This window comes from Triturus cristatus, chromosome 8 (assembly GCF_964204655.1).
Source record: "Triturus cristatus chromosome 8, aTriCri1.1, whole genome shotgun sequence".
In the NCBI taxonomy this organism is placed as follows: Eukaryota; Metazoa; Chordata; class Amphibia; order Caudata; family Salamandridae; genus Triturus; species Triturus cristatus.
Genome location: NC_140591.1, coordinates 1,006,762,483 through 1,006,789,013, shown reverse-complemented (window position 1 = coordinate 1,006,789,013; position 26,531 = coordinate 1,006,762,483). Strand labels below are relative to the sequence as shown.

General features: G+C 44.1%; 1 protein-coding gene across 1 annotated transcript in view; it reads right to left on the bottom strand.

Annotated features, from left to right (window-relative positions):
- The window catches only part of CFAP47 (cilia and flagella associated protein 47), a 2,697,962-nt gene that overhangs the window by 2,587,680 nt on the left and 83,751 nt on the right, over positions 1 to 26,531 (bottom strand). The window contains exon 7 of the mRNA XM_085622577.1: positions 13,475 to 13,608. Within this exon, the coding sequence (XP_085478703.1) occupies positions 13,475 to 13,608 (134 nt within the window). The remainder of the gene's footprint in view (positions 1 to 13,474; positions 13,609 to 26,531) is intronic.

Below are 26,531 nucleotides of genomic sequence, written 5' to 3'. Positions count from 1 at the left end.
TACATTTTGGAACTAGGGCATTTTAACCTCGTTGTTCCTGCCAGATATGAAGAGAAGATTCTGTGTTATTCAGTGCCCTCGTTACCTTTTCTGTGGGTAGTGGTGCTTGTCACTTCGCTGCCCTGCCGGTGCACATGACTGGGCTCCCCACCTCATGTGCCATCTGCAGGGCCTCTGCCCTTGGATCACTGGTTTCGGTTTCTGGAGTGGTAACATAAACAGTTGCTCCCAAAGGCCTAGCCTGAACACTTAGGTTAATATCCCCTGCGCCAGCATTCCGCGGAAATTCTTTCCTAGCTCTCCCACGTCGACGACGATGTCATAATAGCACGGCTCTGCTTGCGACACCGTATGACGTCATAGGAGCCATAAGAGGACCTCGTTGGCGTGCTGGCGTCAGTTCCACCCATTTTTTCCGTGCCACCCATTTTTTCCGTGCCACCGAGGTAAACAGGTGGACCGACACATTTTCACATGTATACATATATATATATTCACTGAAAAAAACCATAGGTTTCAGGCACGTTGTAGTTAGAGATTAGCATTTTAAAAAACCTTAATAATTCACTGAAAAAAACAGAGGTTTTAGGGAAAGTTATAGTTAGATGGACATTTCACTCGTACAAAACCATAGAAATTCCCCCGTTATAGTTAGTTCGGCTAACTATAACTTGCGCCCTTGCAATGCACTGCTGATGACGTCACATATTACATCACTTATGACATGGTCAGTGACATCACTGATGACATCACTGATGACATCTCAAATGACATCACTGATGCAGCGATTCTTTTGATACCTTGAACTATTATATTTAGTATTACCCTTTAGGAGTTAGCACTGCTGAATTGTCAGGGTATAACCCTTTACTCACCAATGGGGCTACTAGCTTTTCCAGAGTAAAAACGACAATGCATGTTTTTGCTGTCAGGACATATAAAGCTAAGAACTCAATGTCCAACTTTTTAATATAATGCACCCTGCCCTTGGAGCTCAGTAGGCCTGCCTTAGGGGTTGCTCATAAATATTAAAAAGTAAGGTAGGGGCTTTGCCATTACTTTAAATGGCAATGTTGAGTTAGCAGTCGGAAACTGCTCTGCCAGCCGGCAATGGTGGACTGGAAGTCACACTTTCCATTGTCACACTAATGGTGGCACAATAAGTGCTGCAGTCTATGAGAGACACTTTAAACTACAAGCCCTGTGTACCCGTGTTACCATACACTAGGGACATATAAGTTAACTTATGCAACTTGTGGGTCAATAAATCAGACATATACCGTCTACGAGTTAGGACAATGGCACAGAGGTCTGTTTAGCAGGCCTCAGTACATCTTCAGAGTCAAAAAACCAGCCGCATCAGTAAAACTTGGGGTGATGATGATGCAAAAAGAGGCATTTTTATAGTGATAAAATAAAATGTAAATACAATGACGAAAGTAAAAAGACACTTAAACTGTTATATTCTCCATCATTAACTAAGTCTGACCTTTTACATTGATCACTCTGAATCAGTAAAATTCGAGAGAGAGAGAGAGAGAGAGGGACCTAGAACAGTGTCCGATCTGGCAAAACCAACATTCACATTCAGAAACTCTACAAAGACTGAATTCCTCTTGTATGCTGACAAAGCCAAATATCCTATGATTCAGTAATGGCTTTCCAATTTAAATCTAACTGGGTCCACATCTAAACTGACAGCAGAGGCCAAATAACTTGGATCCACCCTCAACTTGAACCCCTCACTTGAAGAAGACATTGCCAAAAATACCAAATCAGACCGGTTCCAATTCTCTCTCCTGACAAAAAGTGCTTCTTTCTCCCCTGAGAAGACTTTAGAATGACAATTCAAGTCCTCCTCCTCTCTCAGCTAAATTGAAGAAATGCACTGCTCACCATCCCAGAGATCACCTTTGTTTCCCTAAAAGCAATCCTTCATGCAGCAACACTGCTCACCAAGGCACTGAAGAAATCTAACCACACCATCCTTGCACTAAAGTATCTACACCGACTCCCCCTGCAAGCCTGGATCATCTTCAAGATCAGCTGCATCAATTACAAGGCCCTCTACACTAAGATCCCAGTCTACCCATCTATCAAACAAATATTATCTAGCATTCAACACCAGACGAGGTGCAACATTACCAGAATAGAAACTAAGTGATGCAGGAGGGAAAAATACAAAAAACAAGCCTTCTCAGCCTATGCTCCAAGAATCTGGATAAAATACCGCCTTCGAAAACAGAAAAGCAGCAACTCTCCTACAATTCATGACAAAATCAAAAAGTCATAAGGGAACTACCTCAGATAGGGTGACTTCCAAACCGTTCAAGATCTCTGCCACCTCCCCTGCCCCTTCCCCCGTCCCCCAATATATCTCCACTAAGAATTGGCTCCTGTACATCACTGCATTACTAGCCTGATATTTATTAACTTAATAAAAATACCAAAACATACATACATGAATCTATGCCTAACATTATTGTTTGGTTCTTTCTTTATTTGCTCTAAGAATAGAATAGTTAGACTTATAGTGTTAGGTCACAGGCTGAGCATTACTAGAGACATAAAACATTGATAGAGTACTTCTATTGTTACACGTTTCAGGCTGTACTTTTACAGAAATATTAAAATGCACTGGCAAAGTCAAAAGCTCTGGTGTGGTTTTTAAAAGTTTTTTTTAGCTTTTTGTTAGGGGGGAGTGTCTGGGGAACAGTGGGGCAACTGTGTGCATGTGTTATGCGTCAGCTTTCCTAGATAGACAATCCCACAGTCAAGCAGCCTGTAGGGCAGCAACAATATGAACACTGGGAGTAATGTCCCTTTGTCCAACAGACTGCAGAAGAAGAGGTAAGCTATATATTATAAGTGGTTAACATAAAAAGAACCCACAGCAAACATACAGCAGGGTTGATGCTTTTGTTCTACCTGCTATCGAGTGGATCCCCCCACATACAAAAATGTACACTAGCAATAAAAGGAAGTTTGTATTGTTAATGAAACTTTGTATGGCAACAATTTATTTAGTCCCTAATACAGCAAATGAGATAGTGTGGATAGATATAGTAGTGTTGTGCAATAAGGCAATTATACATACTAATACAAGACGGGTATTTTTACAATCTGAAAGGGACATATATTTAGTATATGCAGTAGTAATGGAATTGTGTTTATTGTAATAGAATGATGATTCTTTGGTATAACGGTATTTGTGAAAACTGAGGAAAATAATTGCTGTTTGCCATGTTTACAAGAAGTTAGTGTAAAGTACATAGTGTGTGCGCAAAGCAAATTGTTTAGGGTAGGGTGTTCTTTAATAATTAATATTTAATATATTTTGTTAGCAATAAATGTCATGGATTGTTTCACAATAAGGGTGCCATGGCAGGAAAGATACATGAAAAGTAAAGTATTAAGTTGCATTTTTTAAACCTGTAAGTACAACATCATGATATTCTGGCAGCACAGCAAAAAAAACGAAAGAGCACAGGCAACTAGTAAAACACACGGTTTATAGGTCAAGCTGAGCCATCCAAACAGCACCCACTTCATAAACATGTCAACCATAAATCATCAATGAAAACAAAAACTGGACAACATAACCATTGAAATGCCTGGCCTTGATGGGCAACTCTTCCAAGCTATGGCAAACCAAGATAAACATAAAAAAGACAGCAGCTGAAAGGGGGTGAACAAAAGCCTACTTTTGCTCTGTACTTCTTATTGTCCTTTTTTGAAGAATTGATAGCATTAAGTTCTCCACACACCAAAAGAAGTGTGCAGCTAGACCTACAAACGTGTCAGAAAATCCTGGAGAGACTAATTGATGGAACCTGCATATACAGTTGAAAGGTTGCTGGGTCGCAGAAGAAAGTTTTAGTTTGGGTTTGCCTGACTGAAAAAGAGAAGCATAAATTGACAGTGTATGGATTTGTTGGGGATACATGGCAGAGACAGTGTTAAGTAGTTTTGGTCTAGTATTTCAAATCACAAGTTCAGCTCCAGGATCAGCTGTTTGAGACAATTTTTAATTGCAGTTATTTTCTGCTTCAATTATTTAACTGCAAATTGGGGGGCATTGCCAAGCCGGAGACTAAAATGGCCGCTCGGCTCTGAAGCTCCGTCGGCCCTCCAGCGATATGGTGTGTTCCTGCTGACGACGCTGGCCAAGAGAGGCAAACACTGTGGAATGAACGCCTGAAGTGATGCTGCTCCATCCGGTGTGAGCACGGGGCCGCTGGGTGCACGGGTCAGTGACCAGTGACACGGCTCCTCCTCCCCGGGTGCAATGTCCGTCTATTAAACTGATGCCCGTGTCCTCGTCCGCAACAGATTCCGGTGAGTGTCACAGCGCCCCCCCACAGAAAACATCGCCTGCAGCCCCTTCGAAACATCGCCGTTAGCCGGGAGAATCATCAAAACTGGCATAGCGGTAGAGCCTAATAACGGCTGCGAGGACGGCGGGGAAGGGGCACGCAATGAAGCAATGCGGGCCTCGCCGGATAGTTGCTCTGTCTCAGCATGCTGCCTGGTGTGGGGCGCTATACTTCGACAGGGGACTAAGCAGCATTACACCCCCAGAGGCACCACTGATTTCATGCTTGACTCCTGGGATTGGCGCTTCGGCCAGACAGCAATGTTATCCACGTCACTGAAGACCGACCCTGCATGGAGCTATCCTCTTTCAGCGGACTGCTAATGAAAACAACATTGCCCTATATTGTATTGCTTCCCTGTACAGGCGCCTGATCCCCTGCTGCCAGTGGGTGCCTGCTTTGTCTTGGAGGCCACAGCAACTGAGAACTGAAGTGTGCCCCCCCCCTTCTTTATTGCGTAGTCAGGCACTTGAGGCAGGGTGTGTCATCCAGCTTAACTACCATAGCATGCTCCCGGACCGACCACTGGCCCCTTGGACTCATTGCTTGGGGGGCCTGAGGTTGTTGACTGATCCACCAAGTGCCACAGAAGGAGGGCTGTGCACCCTAGAAACACCCACTGAGACCTAGCGGGTGGCGGCAGTTCCACTTTTTGCGGCATGGGCCGCAAGGACCCTAAACAGAAAATGCTCCCTTTCAGAAAGATTGCTGACACCACCTCAGAGCAAACTTCCAACATGGCGGAATCTGCGCAAGGCCCAGTGCTGGGTGATGGATCCACGGACACTGCACGCTCACTACTTACTCCAAGAGATGCGAGCGGGCTTTAAGTCGCTAGACAGTCACTTTGATTCCCTCGACACACCATCGCCGGCCTTGGCGCCAAAGTTCAAGCGCATGATAGAAGGTTGGATGTGGTGGAGGCCTGCATATCTGATATTGAAGATGGAACCGCACTGTCAACTAAACGCCTGGAGCGAGTGGAGCGCATTTTAAAAGAAAGACTTGGAAGCACGCTGTCGCAGAAATACCGTGCGCATTCTTGGCGTCCCCGAGACAACTCCCACCGGGCGCATGGACCTGTTCATTGAAAATATGCTGCTGGGGTTGTTCTTCGGCAAGGAGGCTTTCACCCCAGGCTTTGTCATTGAGAGGGCGCATAGATCACTAGGCCCTCGCCCCAAACCCGGTTTTCCTCCAAAGCCCTTTGTAGCACATGTCATGAACTTCCGGGACAGGGATACACTTCTCCGCTTGGCGCGAGAAAAGGGCAATGTGGACTGGCAAGGCGCCAAAGTGTCCTTCTATCCAGACTTTACCGTAATGGTACAAGATGCTAGGCGGAAATACAACGGTGTCAATGCCACCCTGAGGAACATGGGTCTACGTTATGGTATGCTGTATCCTGCCAGGCTGAAAGTTGATGTAGATGGCAGGTCCCGCATATCTGACAACCCGACAGAGGCGCAGTATTTCTGCCGTGTATACAAACAGAAAAACATTCCTATGGTTGGGGCTGGGTCAGGTTCTTCCTCCCGCACAGCGGCTCAGATGCAAGTGCTGAACTGTCCTCGAGTGCTGGCAAGGGATGATCGGACTATTTTCTATTACCTGATCATTTGTTTCACTCTGCACGAACACGTTACATAATTTTGTTTTGCTATTACAGCTCGCTGGAGACTGGCCGGGGCGTTGCTGCCCCCCATGGTATATCCTTTGTGTATGGTTCAGTCCACCTTGGGGTACTGTTTATTGGGAATGTAATTTCTATGTAAAGATATTTGGTACTTCACGTTCATTTACACTGGGGGTATGGCCTTTCTCCTGTTGGGGATTCGGCTGGGTGGAGGGTGGTGGGTGGGTAATTTCATTAACAAGTAAGTCTTTTTCACATGGTTGCAGCACTCCAGATCAATCACTGATGTTCGTATTCCACTGTTTACACTTCCAGAAACGTTACACCAGCTAGATGACCACGTTTGGTAATGTAGAGGGTCCATCAACCCTCACTCTGATCATATAGAATGTGAGGGGTTTGAATAACACTCGAAAACAAAGACAGGTAATTCATTATTTACTAAGACACAAAGTAGATGTTGCTTCTTTGCAAGAAACGCACCTCCCCAAGAATGACAAGGCACGGTTTGGAAGTAGCTGGGGGGGAATAGGTATTTTGCAAACTACAGTAACTACGCCAGGGGGAGAGCAATTTTAATACACAATACAGTTCCATTTTGCTTCAGCTCCTGTCAACAAGATTGCGAGGGGCGCTATTTGATAGTATCTGGGACCCTGTTTGGTAGGAAGGTTACATTATTATCCATATATGCCCCCAATGTGGATACCCAAAATTTGTCAACATTTTGTCCTCACAGCTCGATAAACTTGATCCACAGACATTGATAGTTGGCGGGGATTTTAACATACTGCCTGACCCAGTCAAGCACAGTACCTCCAGGGCACAAGACACTAAACCTCGAGCTCGGCGCGCACTCCTAGAGCTTTGCGATCGGTTCTCCCTATTAGATGTATGGCGTAAACAGAACCCTAAAACTTCAGAATATATACACTATTCAGGGCAATACAACACAAGGACAGGGATCGATTATTGGTTGCTCTCACCTGACATATATGGCTGGTGCTCGCGGGTGGAGACTCTCCCCCGGACATATTCGGACCATTCCCCGGTTAAATTACATTTGCAGTTCTCCCGCCCGGAGGGTTTTTAGTGCCAATGGCGGTTTCCTCATCGCGCCTTACAGGATGAGGTCTTCTGGGCCGAGATACAGGAGGCCATTGAAGATTACTTTGATATAAACACTGGCTTGGTAGATTCATGGGCGGTTCTATGGGAGGGCTTCAAAGTGGGTATTAGGGGCACATGCATTGCGAAACACGCTGGCTTTCTCAGAGATTTACGTACCACATTGACGAGACTTGAGCAAGACCTCAAAATGCTGGACGAAGCCAATGCACAACATCTTACACCTACATATGAACAGAGGCGATTGGTGCTATTAGAAGATTATAGAGCCACAGCAGATAGGGAAATTTTGTTTATGGGAAAGTACCAGACTGCCAGACGGCACGGAGAGGCCTGGTAAAGTTCTTGCTCAACTTCTGCGTCCACCTTATCACAAAACATACATTACTGAACTACGGTCCTCCGACGCACACACTTACACAACCACGAACGACATTCAGAGTAGCTCTCTGAGGTTTGTCACCAAACTGTACTCATCTACGATTGGAGATGATAAAGCAGCGCAAGAGGGCTACTTGGACGAAGTTGCGTTAGTGTATCTCGAAAAACATATGCAGGACTTTTTTGCTGAACCCATTTCTGTTGCAGATGTGCTACTTGCTATAGACACTATTCGGGGCTCCTCCGCGCCTGGGTTAGATGGTTTCACGGGGGAATTCTACAAAACGTTTAAAGATATCTTAGCTCCCAAACTCATTGAAGTCTATGCAGAGGCCCTGGAAAGGCAGATTCTTCCGCCTACTTTACGTGAGGCGGTCATAATTTTGCTGCCCAAACCAGGCAAAGACCCTACACAATGCGGTTCTTACCGTCCATTATCCCTCCTAAATTTAGATTATAAAATATTGGTGAAGGTTATCTCAAATAGACTGTCCCAACTGATGCAATTTATAATCTCCCCAGCTCAATCCGGGTTTGTGCCGCATCGCTCCACCTCTCTGAATCTCCGCATGTTGTTTTCAGTCATCCATAGGATTGACCCAGCCATCCCGGCCGCTGCCATTCTGTTGGATATGGAAAAGGCGTTTGACTCCCTCGAATGGTCCTTTTTTCTCTCTATAATGCGCCACATGGGCATGCCAATGGGCTTTATTGCCACAACAGCCCTTTTATACAATAAACCGACTGCCCGACTGCGTATAAATGGCACACTTTCCAGTCCATTTAAGCTCACACGAGGAACCAGGCAGGGCTTCCCACTGTCCCCTTTATTGTTCATACTGGCCATGGACCCCCTTATACGCCATTTCCAAGAGACGCATTTACACAGGGGGCTGCAATTTAAGACCGGCCCCCTATTGGTATCACTGTATGCAGATGACACGATACTGTATGTTAGACGCCCCCAAGATAACTTAAACGAATTGATTAGAGAGATAATCAGATTTGGCAGTTTTTTGGGACTGGGCATAAACTGGCACAAATCGGTCATATTTTCACTGACGACTAGCACACAACCATGGGAACTTGAGTTTCCCCTTGAATGGTGCACAGAGTCGGTAAAATATTTAGGTATACATGTTCACCTGGACACAGCCCAAATACTCAGTCTTAATTATGGTAGGGCAGTAGACACGCTCACTACTCAAATAGAAAAATGGTTAAAATTGCCTTTGTCTATGGCAGGCCGTGTTGCTATTTTAAAAATGGTTGTCCTTCCCAAATTTTTATACTTATTCAACAACATACCGATTCCTCTCACTAATTATTTTTTTAGCACACTCCGTTCTCTCCTGAGTCGTCTTGTTTGAGGCGGTAAACATGCACGGGTCCGATGGGCAGTCCTCACGTTGGCATATGAGAGAGAGGGTTATAATGTTCCAGATTTTCAGCTCTATTACATAGTGGCACAGTGTAGTTATGCATATTCCTGGTACCATCCCGATGCTCGGATCCCCTACTTTAGGCCTGAGGCGGACCTGGTACTTCCCGGGCACCTTTCGGCTGTATTACCGGTCGGTTTTCCCAGAGACCCGCTCGACATTCAGACTGTATCCTCCACAAGCTGGGCATGGCATAGATTGTGCCAGATCACTGGAACGGAGCGCTTATACTCCTCAGCCCAACCTGTCTAATCCTCGATTAATTCCCATCACGTCGGAGCGACTGGTGCAGCACACTCTGACGAAGTTAGACCTGACCAAACTGGGAGACTTGTACCCTGATGGCCACATATTCTCTCCCTCGGATGATGCACGCTTTACCGCGGTAGATTTTATGGACAAATTTATATTACGCCGCCTCCACTGCGCTCCACTTACCGACATTCCCCCTTAAGCCAGCCTCTTTTCCTCCCCTAACGTTGATTATAGAAAAGGTAGATGGTCCGCACCTTATATCGAAACTTTACAGAGCATGCGCCGCACTGAAACCTGTGCAGGACAGCAAAACTCGCAGTGCATGTGAACAGGACCTGGGTATTACAGTCACCGATAAGCAGCGGGCTCATTGCTGCTCGATCAGGCAAAAAATCTCTCTTAACAGCAGACACAAACTCCTACATTTCAAATTTTTACGTCGCATCTATTTTACCCCGGAATTAGCACACAAAATAGATCCGTCTAAACCCCACAATTGTCGCAAATGTTCTGCACCACATGCGGAGTTCGCACATCTCTCTTGGACATGCCCAAATCTACATGACTATTGTATGCAAGTACACCACACTCTCGGGCGAATGTTAAACATCCCATTGACCCCGATTCCAGACGTTGCCTTGTTAGGCTATACAGTAAATATCCCTCTAAAAATCCGTAGGTGTGCTGCATTAGGTCTTCTATTAGCTAAGCAAGCGGTAGCACTGCACTGGGGGCAGAAGACTTCCCAGAATGTTCAGGGTTGGTTACGTAGCATTGCCTATTGTAATGCAAACAGTGAGCTCTATGCAAGTATGATGCCCAGCACGTCCCGCCCCAAAGATATCTGGGGGCCCTACAAGAAGTATGTCGAGACTCTTCGACAAGAAACTGAGTCCCAGCTAGAACAGGGCATTGTCCCAGCGGGAGTGGGGTGAGCCAGGCACACCGTTTGGCTTGATTACTTCTTGTAAATGTAAAATGTAAGTAGACAACATTGAATGGCAGGTTCGGTGTATGGGAAGAAGAGAAATAACTGTTGGAAGTAAACTGCCTTTTGGTTTGCAACTGTGAGTGGGTTTGGCTTATGGTCCCTATTGTTCCTAGCAATTGTTAATGCCATTGGTCTTCTTCTTTGATGTTTCTTCGAACATATTAACACACTGCTTAAGATATCGATTCTATATGATGAGACAGCCTGTGTCTATGGACTGCTGCACGTACATATCTGTATGTTTTTGTATTGTTGAAAACGCAAAAATAAAGTTTATTAAAAAAAATTTATTTAACTGCAAATTAAGAGCATGAAGTAATCCACACTGTATCATGCTAATTCTTTCTAATCATACCTCAAATGTAGAGGGTATTAAAGTTAATGGCTGAGAAGTAATTGCAACTTTGACTAGTTATTTGTAAGCAACACATCCGCAATCTTCCAGGAGCCAGGAGCCAAGTGCAGTGTGTATCATAGGTGGACTAGAACAGTGATTCTTAAACTGTCGTCCGGGAACACCTGGGGGCTCACAAGGTCTACTGATTGGGTCTGAGACTGCTTAGAAAATGAAATAATATTAATATTGAGGTGTATTTAAAGAAAGAATCAAATAGAAAATTTCAAACCGTTCTGTAAAAGTGCCAGGAATTTGAATTTGGAGGCTAAAAAGGAAGTTGATATTCTCAGATGGATTGTGGGACAGTGCATGTGCATTAAACAGAATATTGTAGGGACAATGGTTTCCCTTAATTGAAGTTATAAAAAAGCTTCAACCATCACCTGACAGAGGCATATGGGGGAGACGAGGCAGCTGTTCTCTCCCTCGATGCCCGATTGGCCTTTGATAGTGTGGAGTGGAATTATATTTTTAAAGTGCTGCCCGGCTGAAATTTGGTCCTAGCTTTTGCGTCTGGGTGCCCCTACTTTATGAAGCACCACGGGCCAGGGTGAATGGTTGTGCCTGCTGCGTGTTTGAATTACGGAGGGGCACACGGCAGGGTTGTCCACTGTCTCCCATAATCTTTGCCCTGGCCTCGGAGCCCATGGCAGCCTGTGTTCAAGGAGACCCGTTAATCTGGGTAATTAATGTGGAAGATGACTGGGAGGTAAAGATATCCCTCTATGCAGACGATATCCTACTTTATGTGACAAAGCCCTGCTCCTCAATCCCGAGAATTCTGCATATCTTTGACCTCTTTGGGAGCTATGCGGGCTACCAAATTAACTGGGACAAGTCATTGATTTTCCCGCTCTCCTCAGGTCTCCTGTCTTTACCAACCCAATGCCCAGCCCCAGGGGCAGCAGACCAATTTACGTACCTAGGGATTCATATCACTAGGGACGAGAAACTATTCATGACTCATAATGTTCTCCCCCAAGCACGCTGCCACTCTCGTTGATGGGGCGGGCGGTACTTTTAAAAAATGATGACTTTCCCGCACAAGCTTTACGTTTTTCAGAATACAGAATTCAAGATTCCTGAATCTTATTTCCACAGAATAAACAACATCCTGCGGTCTCTATTGTGGGACTGGGCAGCCTGAATTTCTCTCGCAAAGCTGCAGCAGGGTGTATATGACGGGGGCCTGGTGGTCCCAGACCTCCAGGCCTATTACTGGGCTTTCCAGTTGACAGTAGTGAATGATTGGGTGTTTGGGGACAGGCAGGAACCAGCAAACAAGGTGGATCATCTGGCCATGGGGGACAGGGGCTACCCAGTGCTCCTGTATGGTACTGTCAGTGGGAACTCACTCCCACCCCACACACTGGCGGTGGTGTGGGCATGAAAAGCATCCAATAGGTGCCTGGGCTAGGAGGGGAAACTACAAGCTGAAACCCCATTGTTGGATAGTGACTGCCTGGGTGAGGTAAAAAAACTGCTAAAATATACAAAATGGCAAACAATAGGAATAGAGAAATTGGGTGACGTCTGGAGATCCGGAACTCTCGTAGCGTTTGATCTGTTGCAGGCAGAATACGAATTGGCACAGGGTGAAATATTCCAATACAGGCAACTATAACATGCTTTAAAATGCCACTTGCTGGAGGGGGAACTCCTTCCAGACTACTTCCCAATAGAAGACAGACTGATACTAGATCCCATGCCCTCCAGGGCACTTTCCTTCACATACAGGAAGATTATTAATAACATGCCGGACTGTGTCGCCTAACACAGAGAGGCTTGAATGGTTGATGTGGGACCCCTGGATGACGAAGAGTGTTGAGAGGCGTTGTACAGCCCCAGGGAGATAGCTCCTAGGGCCCGATTCTGTCTGGTGCAGTTGCGGATACTGCATTGATCCTACCTCTCAAGGTCAAGGGTGTTTTAAATGGGTCACGCAGGTACGGCAGAGTGCCTCAGGGGATGTGGTGAGGTGGGCACATTTTTCCAGGCACTCTGGTCCTGCACTCGTGTCCAGAGCTATTGGACCGAAATAGTTGAGATAATGGGGAAGGTAGCGGGCGCACCCATGCCGCTCGAGGCTTAGTGGCTACTGCCGGGAGTGTCGATGGAAGAGAAGTGGCCCAGACATATTGAGATCTGGCTCAAAATGGCTGTGGGGGTGGCTAAACGCAATCTAGCCTTTTTGTGGGGGAGCAGGCAGGCCCCCTGAAACCAAAGACTGGATGGAAGACCTGGACTGGGGCCAGCTAACCGAACAGAGAGTATACCACTCCCGGGACTGTCCACGCAAATTTGGAAAGATATGGGGCGCATAGAAACGCTACCAGGGCAACACTGACATAATATGGAATGGAGAAGGAGAGGCCCCTACTGCACAACACATAGAGAGACAATGCTCTGCGCCAGTGCCGGCGTTCTGGAGACTATCCCAAGAAGTGGGGGAAGGCTCATGATGCGATGTATGAAAATGAAAGGCCCCCTGCGAGCGGCCCTGTGGTAGCAAATTGCTATGCTTTTGAAAGCTTGTGTGTTTAATCAACTGCTTAGTTAAAAGAATTTTTTTTTAAATCTAATATTTCATAATTAATGTATTGTTTTGTGGTTCAAATCATCGAAATTGCTTAGGTCGTGGTCCCTGGCTTTCAGTAATGACTTGGTGGGGGCCCCAGATTCCAATAATTATTCAGCGGGGTCCCTGGATTCCAGTAATGATTAACTGGGGGTACACAGAAGTCAAAAGGTTAAGAACTACTGGAATAGAATGTTCTGATCATGTACAAGTGCAACATTCTACTCAACAAAGTTAAATACAAAGGTTAATTACTCTACATGATGTATGGAGATCTGCAGTTCACTTACTTTGGGTATCCATTTCACCATCAATCTGTGCATTGGAGAAAACATTTTTACTGCCCGCAGGCTCAAATCTCATGAACAGTGCATAGTCCTGTCGAGTTGGAAGTGTATTCAGTGCAACATCCCCTTCAAATGGTCTGAAATAAAAAATATTAATTTGTATGTAGCAAAAAGGCTGAAAAGAGCATTTAGAACATTGTTCCGTTCTTATCAAAACATGAACCTGAATGTCCCGTTCTGCTGTGTAGAAAGAGGAGAAAACATGTTTCAAATAACTGTTATAAACGTTAAATCAAGCCATAAAACAAAAGCCTAAAAAAGATTAATAGGGCTACACAATGGAAAAATACATTACTAACCCGTTGCACCACTAATATTAGGCTAACGAGGAATCTCACATAAACATTTGATCTCCTGGGGCCATATTATAGATGCTGCGCATTTTCCTGAATTGCGCTGGGTGCACCTTTCAAAAGGTGCGCCCAGCACAATCCAGGAAAATGTGCTGCATAATGGTGAATGCGCTGTCCCCAGGGCAGCACATTCATGTGAAAAATGGACAGGCAGCTTTAAAGCCGCTCTGTGTTTTCACAGTGCAGGCAGCAACCCGCCTGCACTTTTAAAGGGAATTAGAGATCCCTTGCAGGCGGGTGCAGTCAGCGACTGCACCCGCCTGCAAGAGGATGTCTGGGGGTTCCATGGAACCGCCTTACCCCAGCCAGAAGGCTGCAATCAGGGGCCGTACTGGCAGTGCGCCACCTTTTAGATGGCGCACTGTCAATGTGCCTCCTGCGACCCTTTTTGCCTCTCCGCCCATGTCTGTAATATGGCACAGGCGCAGAGGCAGCGGGATTCCCTCATTTGCATGGGGCACGCCCCCATGCAAATGAAGGAACACCCTCTGAAGATAGCACTGGCGTTTATGTGCGCCAGTGCTATCAGTATTATGGAAGGGGGGCCACAAGCGTCTGCGGTCTCTTCTGTAATACCAAAGTGCCCCTGGGGCAAGCAAAGCGGGCACAAATACCCATAGCGCCCCATGGGCACTTCTATAACGTGGCCCCTGATCACTTAAGGCATGCCCTGTATTTAACCACTTCAAAGATAAAAAGATGTAATTATACAGTCCTAAAAGGCAGAAGGATTTTACGCACGCTTTTCCACACGTATGGATGATGAGTTTAGTGCACCTAATAAGAAGCATTAAAACACACAAAGTAACATGAAAAGACACTTGCCAGATCCCAAAAGCTTTTGCACATTTCTAGAGACTTGTACAGTGTAACCAGCTATAGAAACAGGAATACCACTTATCTAAACCTCCCAGTTAAATGGTTAAACCCAGAGGAGAGAGAAACACCTATTACATAAGAATTACAGAAGCAATAACTAACATGCTGTCAGGGAAAACCATGGGATGTAAAGGTTTCCGAGTAGGATTCTATAAATACTTTAGATCACTTCTAACATGTCACCTCCTAAACATTCTCCTGACGTCAGTGCAAGAAGGCTCTCTTCTTTATAATTTTCAGCACTCTCTCTTTGACACCTATTTTGACATCCCTTGCTAATACTCATAGTACACCATGTTGTACGTGATTAAGCTAGCATAGTAGACCCCGGATTATATGTGTTTTTTGTGGTAGATTGGATAGGGGGATTTAATCCGTGTAGGGTCTTTAAAATTCCCTCAGACCTTATCTTTGTGTTATTATTATTCAGTACTGACAGTCATCTGGGATGTCCTCTAAACCCCTATAGACCCTGGAAAAGTTGTTGCACTACTTCTACCCCACATCCCAGCAGCCTAGAGCAAACCACTATTTATTACATGAGAAAATACAGATGTACAGGAGACAACAGTAAAATGAATAAATTCATACCTTCCTGAGAGAATACAAATTGTATTACCGCTTGCATTCCCATCCTCAGAAAATGTTTGTGTTCCCCAGATATCAACAATTACACCTCTTCATTTCAACATATACCAGATCCCTCTCCTGGGGCTAGTAACATCTTTAAAACTAACATACTATAACTATACTGAGAACACCCAGGTGATTCTTAAACTGAAAAATACTGGAGAAGCCAGACTTAATAAATGCTTGTTGGCAGAAGACACATGGATGCTTCTAATTCACCCGAAACTAGACCTGTGTAAAACAGAGATACAACCTTGTGGATTATGTTGAGATTAAGACCCAAAAAACTGCCTGGTCCAGGGAGATATGTAAAAACCAGAAAGCCTGGTGTTAGTATGGACACTAAACTTGTTTGAAAGTTTATAGTGTAAATTTCCCTATGGGGACTAATACTATATCCCCACAGGGTACAGCTGTCAACAGCCTTAGTGCTAACAAGACTAGATTATGCTAAAAGACTAAACATTTGGTTTACTAAACACCTTCTCAATAATCTCCAGCTAACTAGGAATCCAGAATGCAGACAAGTTCTCAGCCTCAACACCGCATAAATTGAATAAACAGCAAAACAAGTGAAGCTGGGTACTGCCACTCCAAACTACATGTTTAAAATACTATTACCATTGGAGCTCAAAGTTCATAAAAGGGTCTGCCAACTACTTCCCTGTACAGACAGAATGTATTTAATGGTCTAACGCTCCTGCACATTCCAACCAATGGGTCAATCTATGGCCTATGCAAGTGCCATTAAACAACATGCTGCACACAACAATCGCTACCAAAAAATAATTATCTGCTTGAGCAGCTGCGATCATATCCCATAAAGCTCACTCTACACTTCTACTGCCCTATAAGCCACTTTCAGTGCACCCAATTTTTCAACTATGTACTCAAACAGCGCCCGGGATCTTTTCAGTCAGAGTGCTCCAGTGACCTCAAAAGACTACCAAGCACTACTAATGCAACGTACCTAAAGCATTTTAGCCCTTTCAAAGGGCAAGGAAAGCACTACAAAAAAATTAACCATATAATAGGTCCTGCAAAAAGCGATTTCAGTTGAAGACTGTTTCTGCAAAACCCATCTCAGTCGTTATGCAAGGGCCATAAAATAAAACAGCTCATGTTCAATATAGGTGGTAAGGGTTTCTGCACAATATTATCAAGGCCCTTCCTGAAGAACATTTTTTTGCTAATTCTTTTTTATTACATTTTCACACCCTTATAATCCCCAAATAAAAAGGGAAAACTGCATCAATGCAGCAATCGGATAATGTACACAGGGTTTCATTCTACTAAACATAGACCTACTCATCTTGAGCCTTCTATTTCTCCCCCAAACATTCTGTTCAGCCACCATGGTCCCACCATACATCCCATATTGAATGCTATTTACATGGGCACCCCGCCCCGGTGCTTTATAGTCTGTGTGCTTAACTGTAGCACAAATGTAATGTAATTTCCCCATTGTCAAACGGTTTCCACTTTCTCAATAGGAACTGTTCATTTGATGGACAACATAAACATTGGGATAGTGCCAGCCTGATTCTATGCACCTCCTAAGGATATGTTGGCCTATAGACCAGCTAGCTCACAGTGCCCCCATTTGTACCCATAACCTTAGTAAGGTAACAAATGGTTTGGGCAACCACAGAACATGACAACTCTGACTTCCCAAGGAATGGTGGTAATAGATCTAGAATCTTTTCGCTCAGTCGCTCATGCATACTCAGAAAGATACAAAAGAAATACGCAAAAGGGGCATTTCAATATTTATTGAACCAATGTGATCCTTGTATAAATGATAATGCACTGCAATAATTAATAGACAGAGCAGATAAAAGTGATTAACAGTATGAGAACAGTGAAAAGAACAAAAGATTCCACCATTGTGCTAAACCAGTGTATATCTGCTGGCATATAAGTTCTGGGTATAGTGTACTCCTACAATGCGCTCCTTAATCTAGATGCCTAAGTTCCTAGGGCGGGTGTTCCGCCAAGAATCCCCTACTGGATGATCTAATTCCCCATTACCTGAAGGTAAGTGTATGCAGGTGTCCGTCTTGCTCACACACTGGGCATCCCTCCTTGCAGAGAGTAAACAGGAATTAGCTGGTCTGAGACTCTAACAACAGCGACCACACAATGACAGCGGAGTGCTCCTCTGATTTGAACATGGAACTGCGTGTGTATTTATAATAACAGTATCCATGCTTCCGTGTCGAGGCTTCGGCCAGGCTGACATTGTTTATTCTATTGTGCTAGCCATGCTGCCTCATGAACGATTAACATACAACATTTGCACAATGTATGTTCAGGCTTTGTACTAAATAGTTAAGGTATCGAGATAGTGTACTTATGAAGTGGAATTGTAAGCAATGCGGTTTCAGAGAAACTGATCCTGCCATGTTACTAAACCAAATGTGTGTCAAAAAGTAATTGTTTAGAAAAGAAGGCAACTTAAGAAACATGTGCATGTAAAAAGTAGCAGTGTTTCTTCCCGAACCACATGACACTCACTCCTTGGATGCGAGTCGACCAAAGCTATCTAGTAGTAAGAAAGCAATCCAGAGCAACGCGATGGAATATATATCCATATAAAAGATGCTAAAAATATTAAAAGACCAATAATACAGTTTGAAACCAAAGCAAACGGAAAGCAATCATTAAAAATATAAAAGCAAATAAAAACAGCCAATTGTTTGTGTGTTCCGAGAGGTAGAGAAACAATTCTGTTCCAACAAACCGCAGATGATGATCAAAGAGATACACCTCGAAGCAGGTTTTTGGAGCAAACGTGTTCCCATCCTACCCCCACAGCAGCCGCTGAAACAGTAACCGCAGCCAGTGGGAATTCTGCAGACCCAGAGCCAGATCTAACTCAGCAGGAGCAGAAGCATCCCAGGAAGACTAGTAGAATGCATTCAGAAGCAACGGCAAATGCAAAGGACAACAATACAAATGGGCCTACAAGGTATTTACCACTACTTCATATCCAGAGGCTGAACCAATGGTATTCCTAGGCACAAGTCCATGGCACAGTCAAAAGTGCACAGCAGACATCAGAATATAGGCTGCACGCAGAGAAGCCACACAGGCCGAAAGGACAAGAACCAATGATCAGTTAGTTCCTGAAGCAAGGGTGCGGCGCAATATTGTACCATGCGTTCACAGCACAGGAGCACATGTGGTAGTGCCAGTACTATTCCATCTTGAAATGGGACATCCATTGTGGAGCAGAAAAAATAAAAATGCAGTCCTGACAATCAAAGCAGGTCCAGCAAAAGTCTTCCAAAGACGCTTCCGAGTACTGAGTGAATGAATGATGGGATGACTCAGAAGAATGTCTGGAAGGCGCCAACCAAACAAGAGCCTAAGCTTTTTAAAAAGTGTGGTAACCCCGCAGTATGAGACATATAAAAAATGCAGTGTACCAATTCTCAAAAATATTGTGGGAAATCAATGCGGAGTAGGGACTATCTCTGAAGAGAACCTTGCAACAAGAAGATCAAACATCTCCGTTGCAGATGTTAAGGTCACATCTTTCTGAAACAGTAACGCTTTCGGTCTGCTCAAGGCATCAAAGTGCACTTTTGAAAGTTTTATCGAAGGCCAAAGCTTCGCTTCTGTAACCTTACGGGCAGGTGTAAACAGTACTTGTGCACAATTCATAAAGGAAGAAACCGTGAAAAGACAGGCCATGCCAAGTCTCATACCACAGCAACCCGTTCAACATCAAATAAGTCCCATTAGAGAACAGTCTGAAAGTCGGATGAATCATGGCTGCTGGGGACCCTTTCATGTAGCAAGATAAGATTGCCACAGAATCGTTACAGGCCCCGTGGAGCGAACCCTCCTTGAACACTAAGGAACCACTTAACACATTCTCGCAGCCAGAACAGCTGAGAAAAACGTCACTATCCTTATTCTGACAATGGAATTTGAAAGGTAACTCCCAATACTCATGTACCTACCCTTCAAAGGAAGGACTGGAACAGCTGAAATGTTCACTAGGGAAAGGTCTCTTCGTGCTTTTTGTGATGATGAATGTGGTTTAGGAACCAAGTTCACCAGTTGTACATTCACCAGTTGTACAGCATAGCGTTCTGGGAGATAGAGTCCATTCAGGAGCAGGAAAAAGACTGTCACAAAACGAATACAAAGGACCCGGAAAGTAACACAATTGTAACCCAAAGGTGTAGCATTGGGGAACAAAGTATGTCTTTTTCAGCCAAAGATAGGAAACACACAGTCTCATTTGAAACGGAAGATGAGGAGGTTCTGGTAGATCCGATGAATCTGAAGAAAAGTAATCAAAGCAGTTGAAGTAGCCAGAGGAGGTATAATCTATTTTTGGGAGCTCTGCAGGTTTTGTAGACTAGAAGAAGACTCGATTTGTGTTACATTTATGTAAACAGCATTCGCATCAGGATTCCGAATTGAAATCTGTGTTTCTGTATTAGTCAATTGTACTGTAGTTGTTGTAGTAACAGTTAGAAGGGATAATTCATTGTTGGTTACTGCTATCTTCCGTTGGGGAGAGGATGCTTCATCAGTAATTAAAGCTTCCATTGAAACTTCCTGTATGGTAGTGAGATGAGGCAGGTAACTACCCAGGAGCCCAGGCTGCCTACTGTTGAGAATCGGCCACATAGTGTGATTTGATCAGATCAATTGAGACAAATCTCTTGTTTCTGCAGCTGGCAAGAGGCGGAAGAAGTACAGTTCTGGTACCTTTGACGGCCAAGACAGGTACAGAGCGCCAATGTTCAGGATCCAGCCAGAAGCTGACGGCACTTTCTTCACTTCACCAGCGGCGGATCATTTTAGTGGGGCATTGCTTTGTTCGTCCCGGAAACTGTTCAGTTACTGTAAAACAGCCAGACATTTATTTATGTTAAATGGTGTTTCAGCTGCCACTGTGCTGGAACTGTCGAGGTCTAGAACATACATTTTCCCCCAAACAGGATCTTATCGGAATTCTGACCACCCAGGGATTTTCTAGGCAGATCGTTCAATGCCCTCTGGACCCCATATAGATGATCGACCCAACTACGACCCGAGCCTAGTAACCTAGCTGTTAAAGACTGCTTTAAGTACAATTTTTTTCTCTCCACGACTAAATTTCACTCGGGATGGTATGTGGAGGAATATCGCAAGGTCACACCCAAACTTCCCATGGCATCTTTGTAAGCCCTTGAGGTAAACGCCAGACCTTGCTTGGAATGCAGTGTGCCAACTGCGTATGTCCCGATAAAGACTTGCAGATCCTTTATAACAGTTTGTGCGTCAACTGCCCGCTATGGCCCTATCCATAGGAGTCGATAGAAGGAATTGCAACCAAGATATACTTGTAATCCCCTTCTGGTAACAAAGGGCTGCAATGGTCCAGATAAACACAAGTTAGAGGCTTGGGTGAAATCAGTGGAGGTGTTTGTGGTGGAAGTGCCACAGTGGAATCCTTCATCTGCTGGCAGATGTTGCCTTTGAGAACAAAGTCCATGGTCTGTTTATAGAGACCGGCCACTAATAGTGTTGCAGCAATAATGAAATTGTAGCAGTCACCCCTGAGTGTGTGGATGCAAGACCCTCATTTGCAGCTAGATTAAACTTAAACTGCAGTCTGAATTTGGTATTACTCTTTCTCCCACTTCAGGAATGTGAGCAAACAGTACATTTTGCGCATCTAGGTGGAAAACCTTTTGGCAGGTGGGTGCCACTGCGTGCAGCGTTGACAGCCATCATGATGTCTGCATCTGTTCTCGTACTTGAAAGAGTAATTGCAGTGACTGCAGCAGTTTGCACTGTTGCTTTTGCGGCTTCATCAGTCATGGAATTCCCTGCAAAGTGAACGCCAACCTGTTGGTGACTCGAGGTATGTATCAAATGAGTCTGTGGTAAGCACTCTTTCAGCTTAGCCACTTGTTCCCAAAGCATATTGTGCTTTATTGTGCACCCTTTGAATCTCATCTCAGAATCGATTATGGCTCCAGTAGCATAGATACTCCTTATAAGACTGGACATATTATTATGAATCACACACTATCAGTGTGGGGAATCCAGTCCCAGAATTAGAGCCCTATGTTCAGCCAGCTGTGCTGTGCAGTCACCGGGTGACTGTGTATAGGTCTTTTCAGCAGGGAATTCTCCATCCTGCATGTGCCCCTTTACAGCAGATCGTGCTGCTGAATATTGGTGCTTTGTCCGTACGGCAGATTGAGCAGAACCATCAGTATAGATTATGTAATCGCACTGATCTAGAGACATTATTTCGGTAGGCAGAGGATATCCTACACTTTTGCAAAAAGGCTTGTGTTTGTAGTGTAAAGTCAAATCTATAGTCTACATCTGTTGAGATGAGCAAGTTAGCCCATTGTATCCAACATGGATGTAATGCTTTTGCGTTTGGCACGCTGGCCCTTGTGATGGCCTCTAAGGTCTGCAATGGGTCACAACTATTATTAATTTCCCCTGAGCCAGCGCTTGCTCCTTCACCACAGCAGTTTGTACCACTGTCAGTATTATTTCCGTCAGTGCAAAATGCATTTCGGCATTGGTGTATAAATGCGATTTATATGCAATTGGTACAGTTTCACCTTCATTAAAGTAATGCAGGTGTAACCTGATGCCCCCGCAATTACGGGGATCACCAGGTTTTTTTGTTTACATGTGTAAGTGTTTTGAAGCTAGCAAGTCAGCTTGTACTGAACATAGTATGTTTGTATGTTCAATGGTCCAGTGTGTGCTAGAGAAATCTTGACAAATCAAGTCGTAGAATATTTGTACCCGTTCTGCGTAATCTGGAATGTAGGTTCTGCCAAAATTTAGGAATCCCAATGTGGATTGTAACCTCTTCAACATAGTTGGAGGTTGTAAGAGCGCACACTTCTCTAAGAAATGTGTTGCAAGGCTTTTGCCTTCACTTGACAGCTCGTATCCTAAAAACAGGTCATTGAGGTAGGCAATCTTTGATTTTTTTAAAGTTACATTTATAGCCCATGTGAGCAAATCTCAGAACTAGGCAATCTACTCTTGTCAAGTATACTGAAAGGTCACCATCCATCAAATATATGTCATCAACATAAGACAATGCCTGGTCATCAAACTGTTGTAAAAGTTGTGCTACTCAAGCTAAAAACATCCAGGGGCTATTCTTATAACCCTGAGGTTAATCTACATAATGATTGCCTCTTAAAACCCATTTCACTAAATGTAGTCAAATACCTGCCTTCAAGCACTATTTTTGGGCAGAAAAAGCCATTTGAGAAATCTAGTATGGTTTTGTTTTTTCTCCTTTCTTCATTAGTGCCGTGCTGTGCACATTTTATACTGCAAATGTGTGAGTAGTCGTGTTTAAATGTCTGTAATCTAATACTACACAATATGAATGGGACGGGATTATTAATTGAAGTGATGCAACTTCCTATTAGACCCTGGTATTCAAGTTGTTGGAGAATTTCCCTAACTTGTTTTTTAGCCTAATTTTTAAAGGGGTATTGTCTTTGAGGTTGTGGGGTCAACCTCAGTGGTATCTTATGATAAGGGGAACCATCATCCCACTCCACATGGTTGCGGTATAATGCCGGAGCTTCCACGAAAGCCGACTCCTTGGCATATGAATGTTTTATGTGTTCTGGACTGAGGTTGGAGAAGGCAGGATAAATCACTGTTTCTCCGTTTGAGCAGTCCATGACAAAATCTGGTGGCCAATCCTTTACGGCCAAGAGAATATCATAAATGAATCACAGGTTCTCCCAAAAGAGAAATGTAATGGGTCTTTTTATTTCTCCCTCCATCTAGAGTTGCATCTCCCATAGGCGATGCGGGACACTTACCCTCGTATCCAGTGTTTCCACCTCAATGTAGTCACTCAGAGCTACTACCGCCAGACAATCCATAAGGATCTGGTGAACTATCCTGACCCCTGTAGTGCTGTCCAGCATGGTCAGAGCACATTCCCTGTTCAGAAGCAGTGTCCTCAATATCTGTGGCATGCTTGACCTTAAGTCCAGCTCCCTTTTTCTTTTTGAATTGAGGTTTTGATGTTTTAGGTTTGTCTTCCTGTTTAATGATGTAGTCAGATGAGCGTTGCAAGTCCTTTTTCGGTTTCACGTAGTCCTCCAATCTGCGCTATGACAATCCACCTCTCTCAAAACGTTTTTCGGATGACTCCTGATAGGATCGAGATGAACGTGTATCAGTATCCTAATACCTGTCAGGCGGTCTAATATTATCACAGTTAAGCAGGTTTTAGCAGTTCTCAGTGGCTTCCTGTTGCTTAGACCTACCCAGGAATTTAGTTGTGTCTTTGTTTTTCTAAATATCTCACTTTCTCTTTGTAGAAGACTCAAGTGCTTGCTTAGAGTTATCCTTTTCAGAATTAGTCTTTTGTTGTGGTTTACCAGGTTTTGCTCCTAAATTATCTCTACCTAGTGTTGCATAGGTCTCCTTAATAATTTTAGATAATTCGCGTTCCTGTTGTCCTGGAGCTAGATCCCATATAAGCTGGCATATAGCCAACACTGCTGCTTCCCCTTTTATGTTACTTAACATAATGGCGGCTACAGTGGCAAAACTGCCCATTAGTTTCATCCCCAAATCCAGGCCATGGTGCTCCATACTCATTTTTGAATCTGTTTAAGCATTTCTGACAAAACAGCTAATGAAGGGGTACCATGTGTTCTGGTATATACTGCAGCAAGAACTGTACCCCAAGTGCTGCAGTCTTCCACGGGGGAGCCAAACCCATTTGCAAGCAAATTGTTAAAATCCTTTGTTTTTCCAGCAGTCCTGTATGGGGAAATCACTTTAAGCTGACTTGTTTATTGTGCAATCCAGAATGGAATCTCCTCCAGTCTGATGGGAACCATACCCATGACTGCATTTAGTGTTTGTGGGCTGATGCCCGGTGTAGCCAATTGTGGTTGTGCAGCTTGGGCAGTCCACACAGGATTTAAAGTCAATGTTCGCATGTCGAACCGTGTAAAACATCAGTAAATTGTTACTAAATTTTTATGTACTCTACGCACTTGTGCTGTTGTCAAATTATCAACATCAGGATGCGGTATGTAGCTGGCTAAGACTGACCATGCCGTTCACTCATTGCTAAGGGGGCCTAGTCTAACTTGTTTTTTGTGTGTGGTAGGGCACCATCAAACCAATTTCTGTATTCTTGATATGTTAAAGGTATTTCAATTTCTTCATATGGTGCCTAGGGCGGATGTTCTGCCGAGAATCCCCTACTGGATGGTCTGACTCCCCATTACCTGATGGTCAGTGTACGCAGGTCCTCGTCTTGGTCACAAGTTGGAAAACCCTCCTCGCAGAGGGTAAATAGGAATCAGCTGGGCTGAAAATCCGACAGTGATCTTGCAATAACAGCAGATTGCTCCTCTGATTTGAATACAGAAATGCATGTGTATTTATAATAACAGTATCCATGCTTCTGTGTCGAGGCTTCAGCCAGGTTGGCATTGTTTATTCTCTTGTGGTAGCCATGTCGCCTCATGGATAAATAACATATAACATTTTCACAATGTATGTTCAGGCTTTGTACTAAATGATTAAGGTGTCGCGATAGTTTACTTACAAAGTGGAACTGTAAGCAATGCAGTTTCAGAGAAACTAATCCTGTCATGTTACGCAAACAAATGTGTGTCAAAAAGTCATTGTGTAGAAAAGAAAGCAATTTAATAAACATGTGCATGTAAAAAATGGCAGTGTTTCTTCCTGGGCCTAACCTAATGCGATTCATTGCCTAGCAAAGTCACATTTTGCCACTAAGAGACCCCAAAACACCAAAAGGTAGGCTCCTGCTGACTCCAACCACTCCTCCTTCTATTTCAAGAATATCATGTTTTGGGTGAGGGCATACAGGGTGTCCCCATATTTTGCTCAGGGTGGTATGAATGTCAGACTAATTTTGGGAGTTTTTCAAACATGCCCATATTGAATGAAAGAAACTAGCACATTCTTCATTGCGACCTGAGCAGGAGTTCCTTCTACTACCCATGTGCCAAAGCCTGGAAGGGTCATAGTAGGCATACGAAGCACCTTGAAGTTTATCAGTCTCAATTTGGCGGAGATGGCCAAACATCCAAAGCTCATCTTGGCCTTCCTCCCCCAGTCCTCATGATCAATGGCGCTAACATCTGTCTGCCACTTGGTACGTAGTGTAGGAGTGGATCTGGGGAGTTGAACACTAGTGATCTATATAAGTGGGATATGCCTTTCAATGTGAGTTTTCCAATCACAATCTTGGGTTCAAGCAGGTTGAATTCTGGGAAAGTTGACAGGAGGTGGTGAGATCAGTGGAGTGCATGCCTAAGTTGCAAATAGAGAAGGAACTGGGAACCCTGTAGCATGTATTCCTCCGCCAACCGGACAAACGTTTCAATAAGTGTCCTGTCCCATTGCACTCCAACTTTTGAGATGCCAATCAGGTCCCAGGATCACAACCCCCTTCAGTTCCGAAACTGCAGGCTTCCACGTGCCCTCCTCAAGGAAGTTTCCCCAGTTAATCCTTTGAACCATTTAATGTGCTTTAGTGCCCTGTGCAAACAAATTAGTGGGATCCTGGTGGGCTCTGGTTTCCTCCTTGGGACCGATAAGCCATACATAAACGCCTTTAACTTACTGGTCTGCAGCAGGTCTTGCTCCAGGCAGAATGTTGGACCCTGAGTGTCTCCATCAATCTAGTTATTAATGACTACCTGAAGATCATCTTTAACACGCATATAGAAGCCTATGTTTGTTATTTAGGTCTTGGTTCGTTACCAAAAATGATGTCACACCAAGTCGCACCTTGCATTTCCAGATAACTTTATCTGGCTTATTATAAGCACACTGCACACAGGATTCTGCCAGGATTATTTCAACAAACAACTAAAACAGCGGGTCTTTTCAGTCATATGAACGATGCAAAGAAATACACTCAACTAGTGACAGTTTTACATTAGTGGAAAACAAACATCTACCACAACAGTTACTTTTGTATTTACTTTCTTAGCTTTACCATGTAAAGGATGTCATGCTAGTGTTTTCCTCAGCAAGCATATTTGCAAGGAACTGCAAACCATTCTGCTACCTAACCAAATGACTGTCGTTCACTAAGATGGAGAATCAATAATAGTTTTGTACAC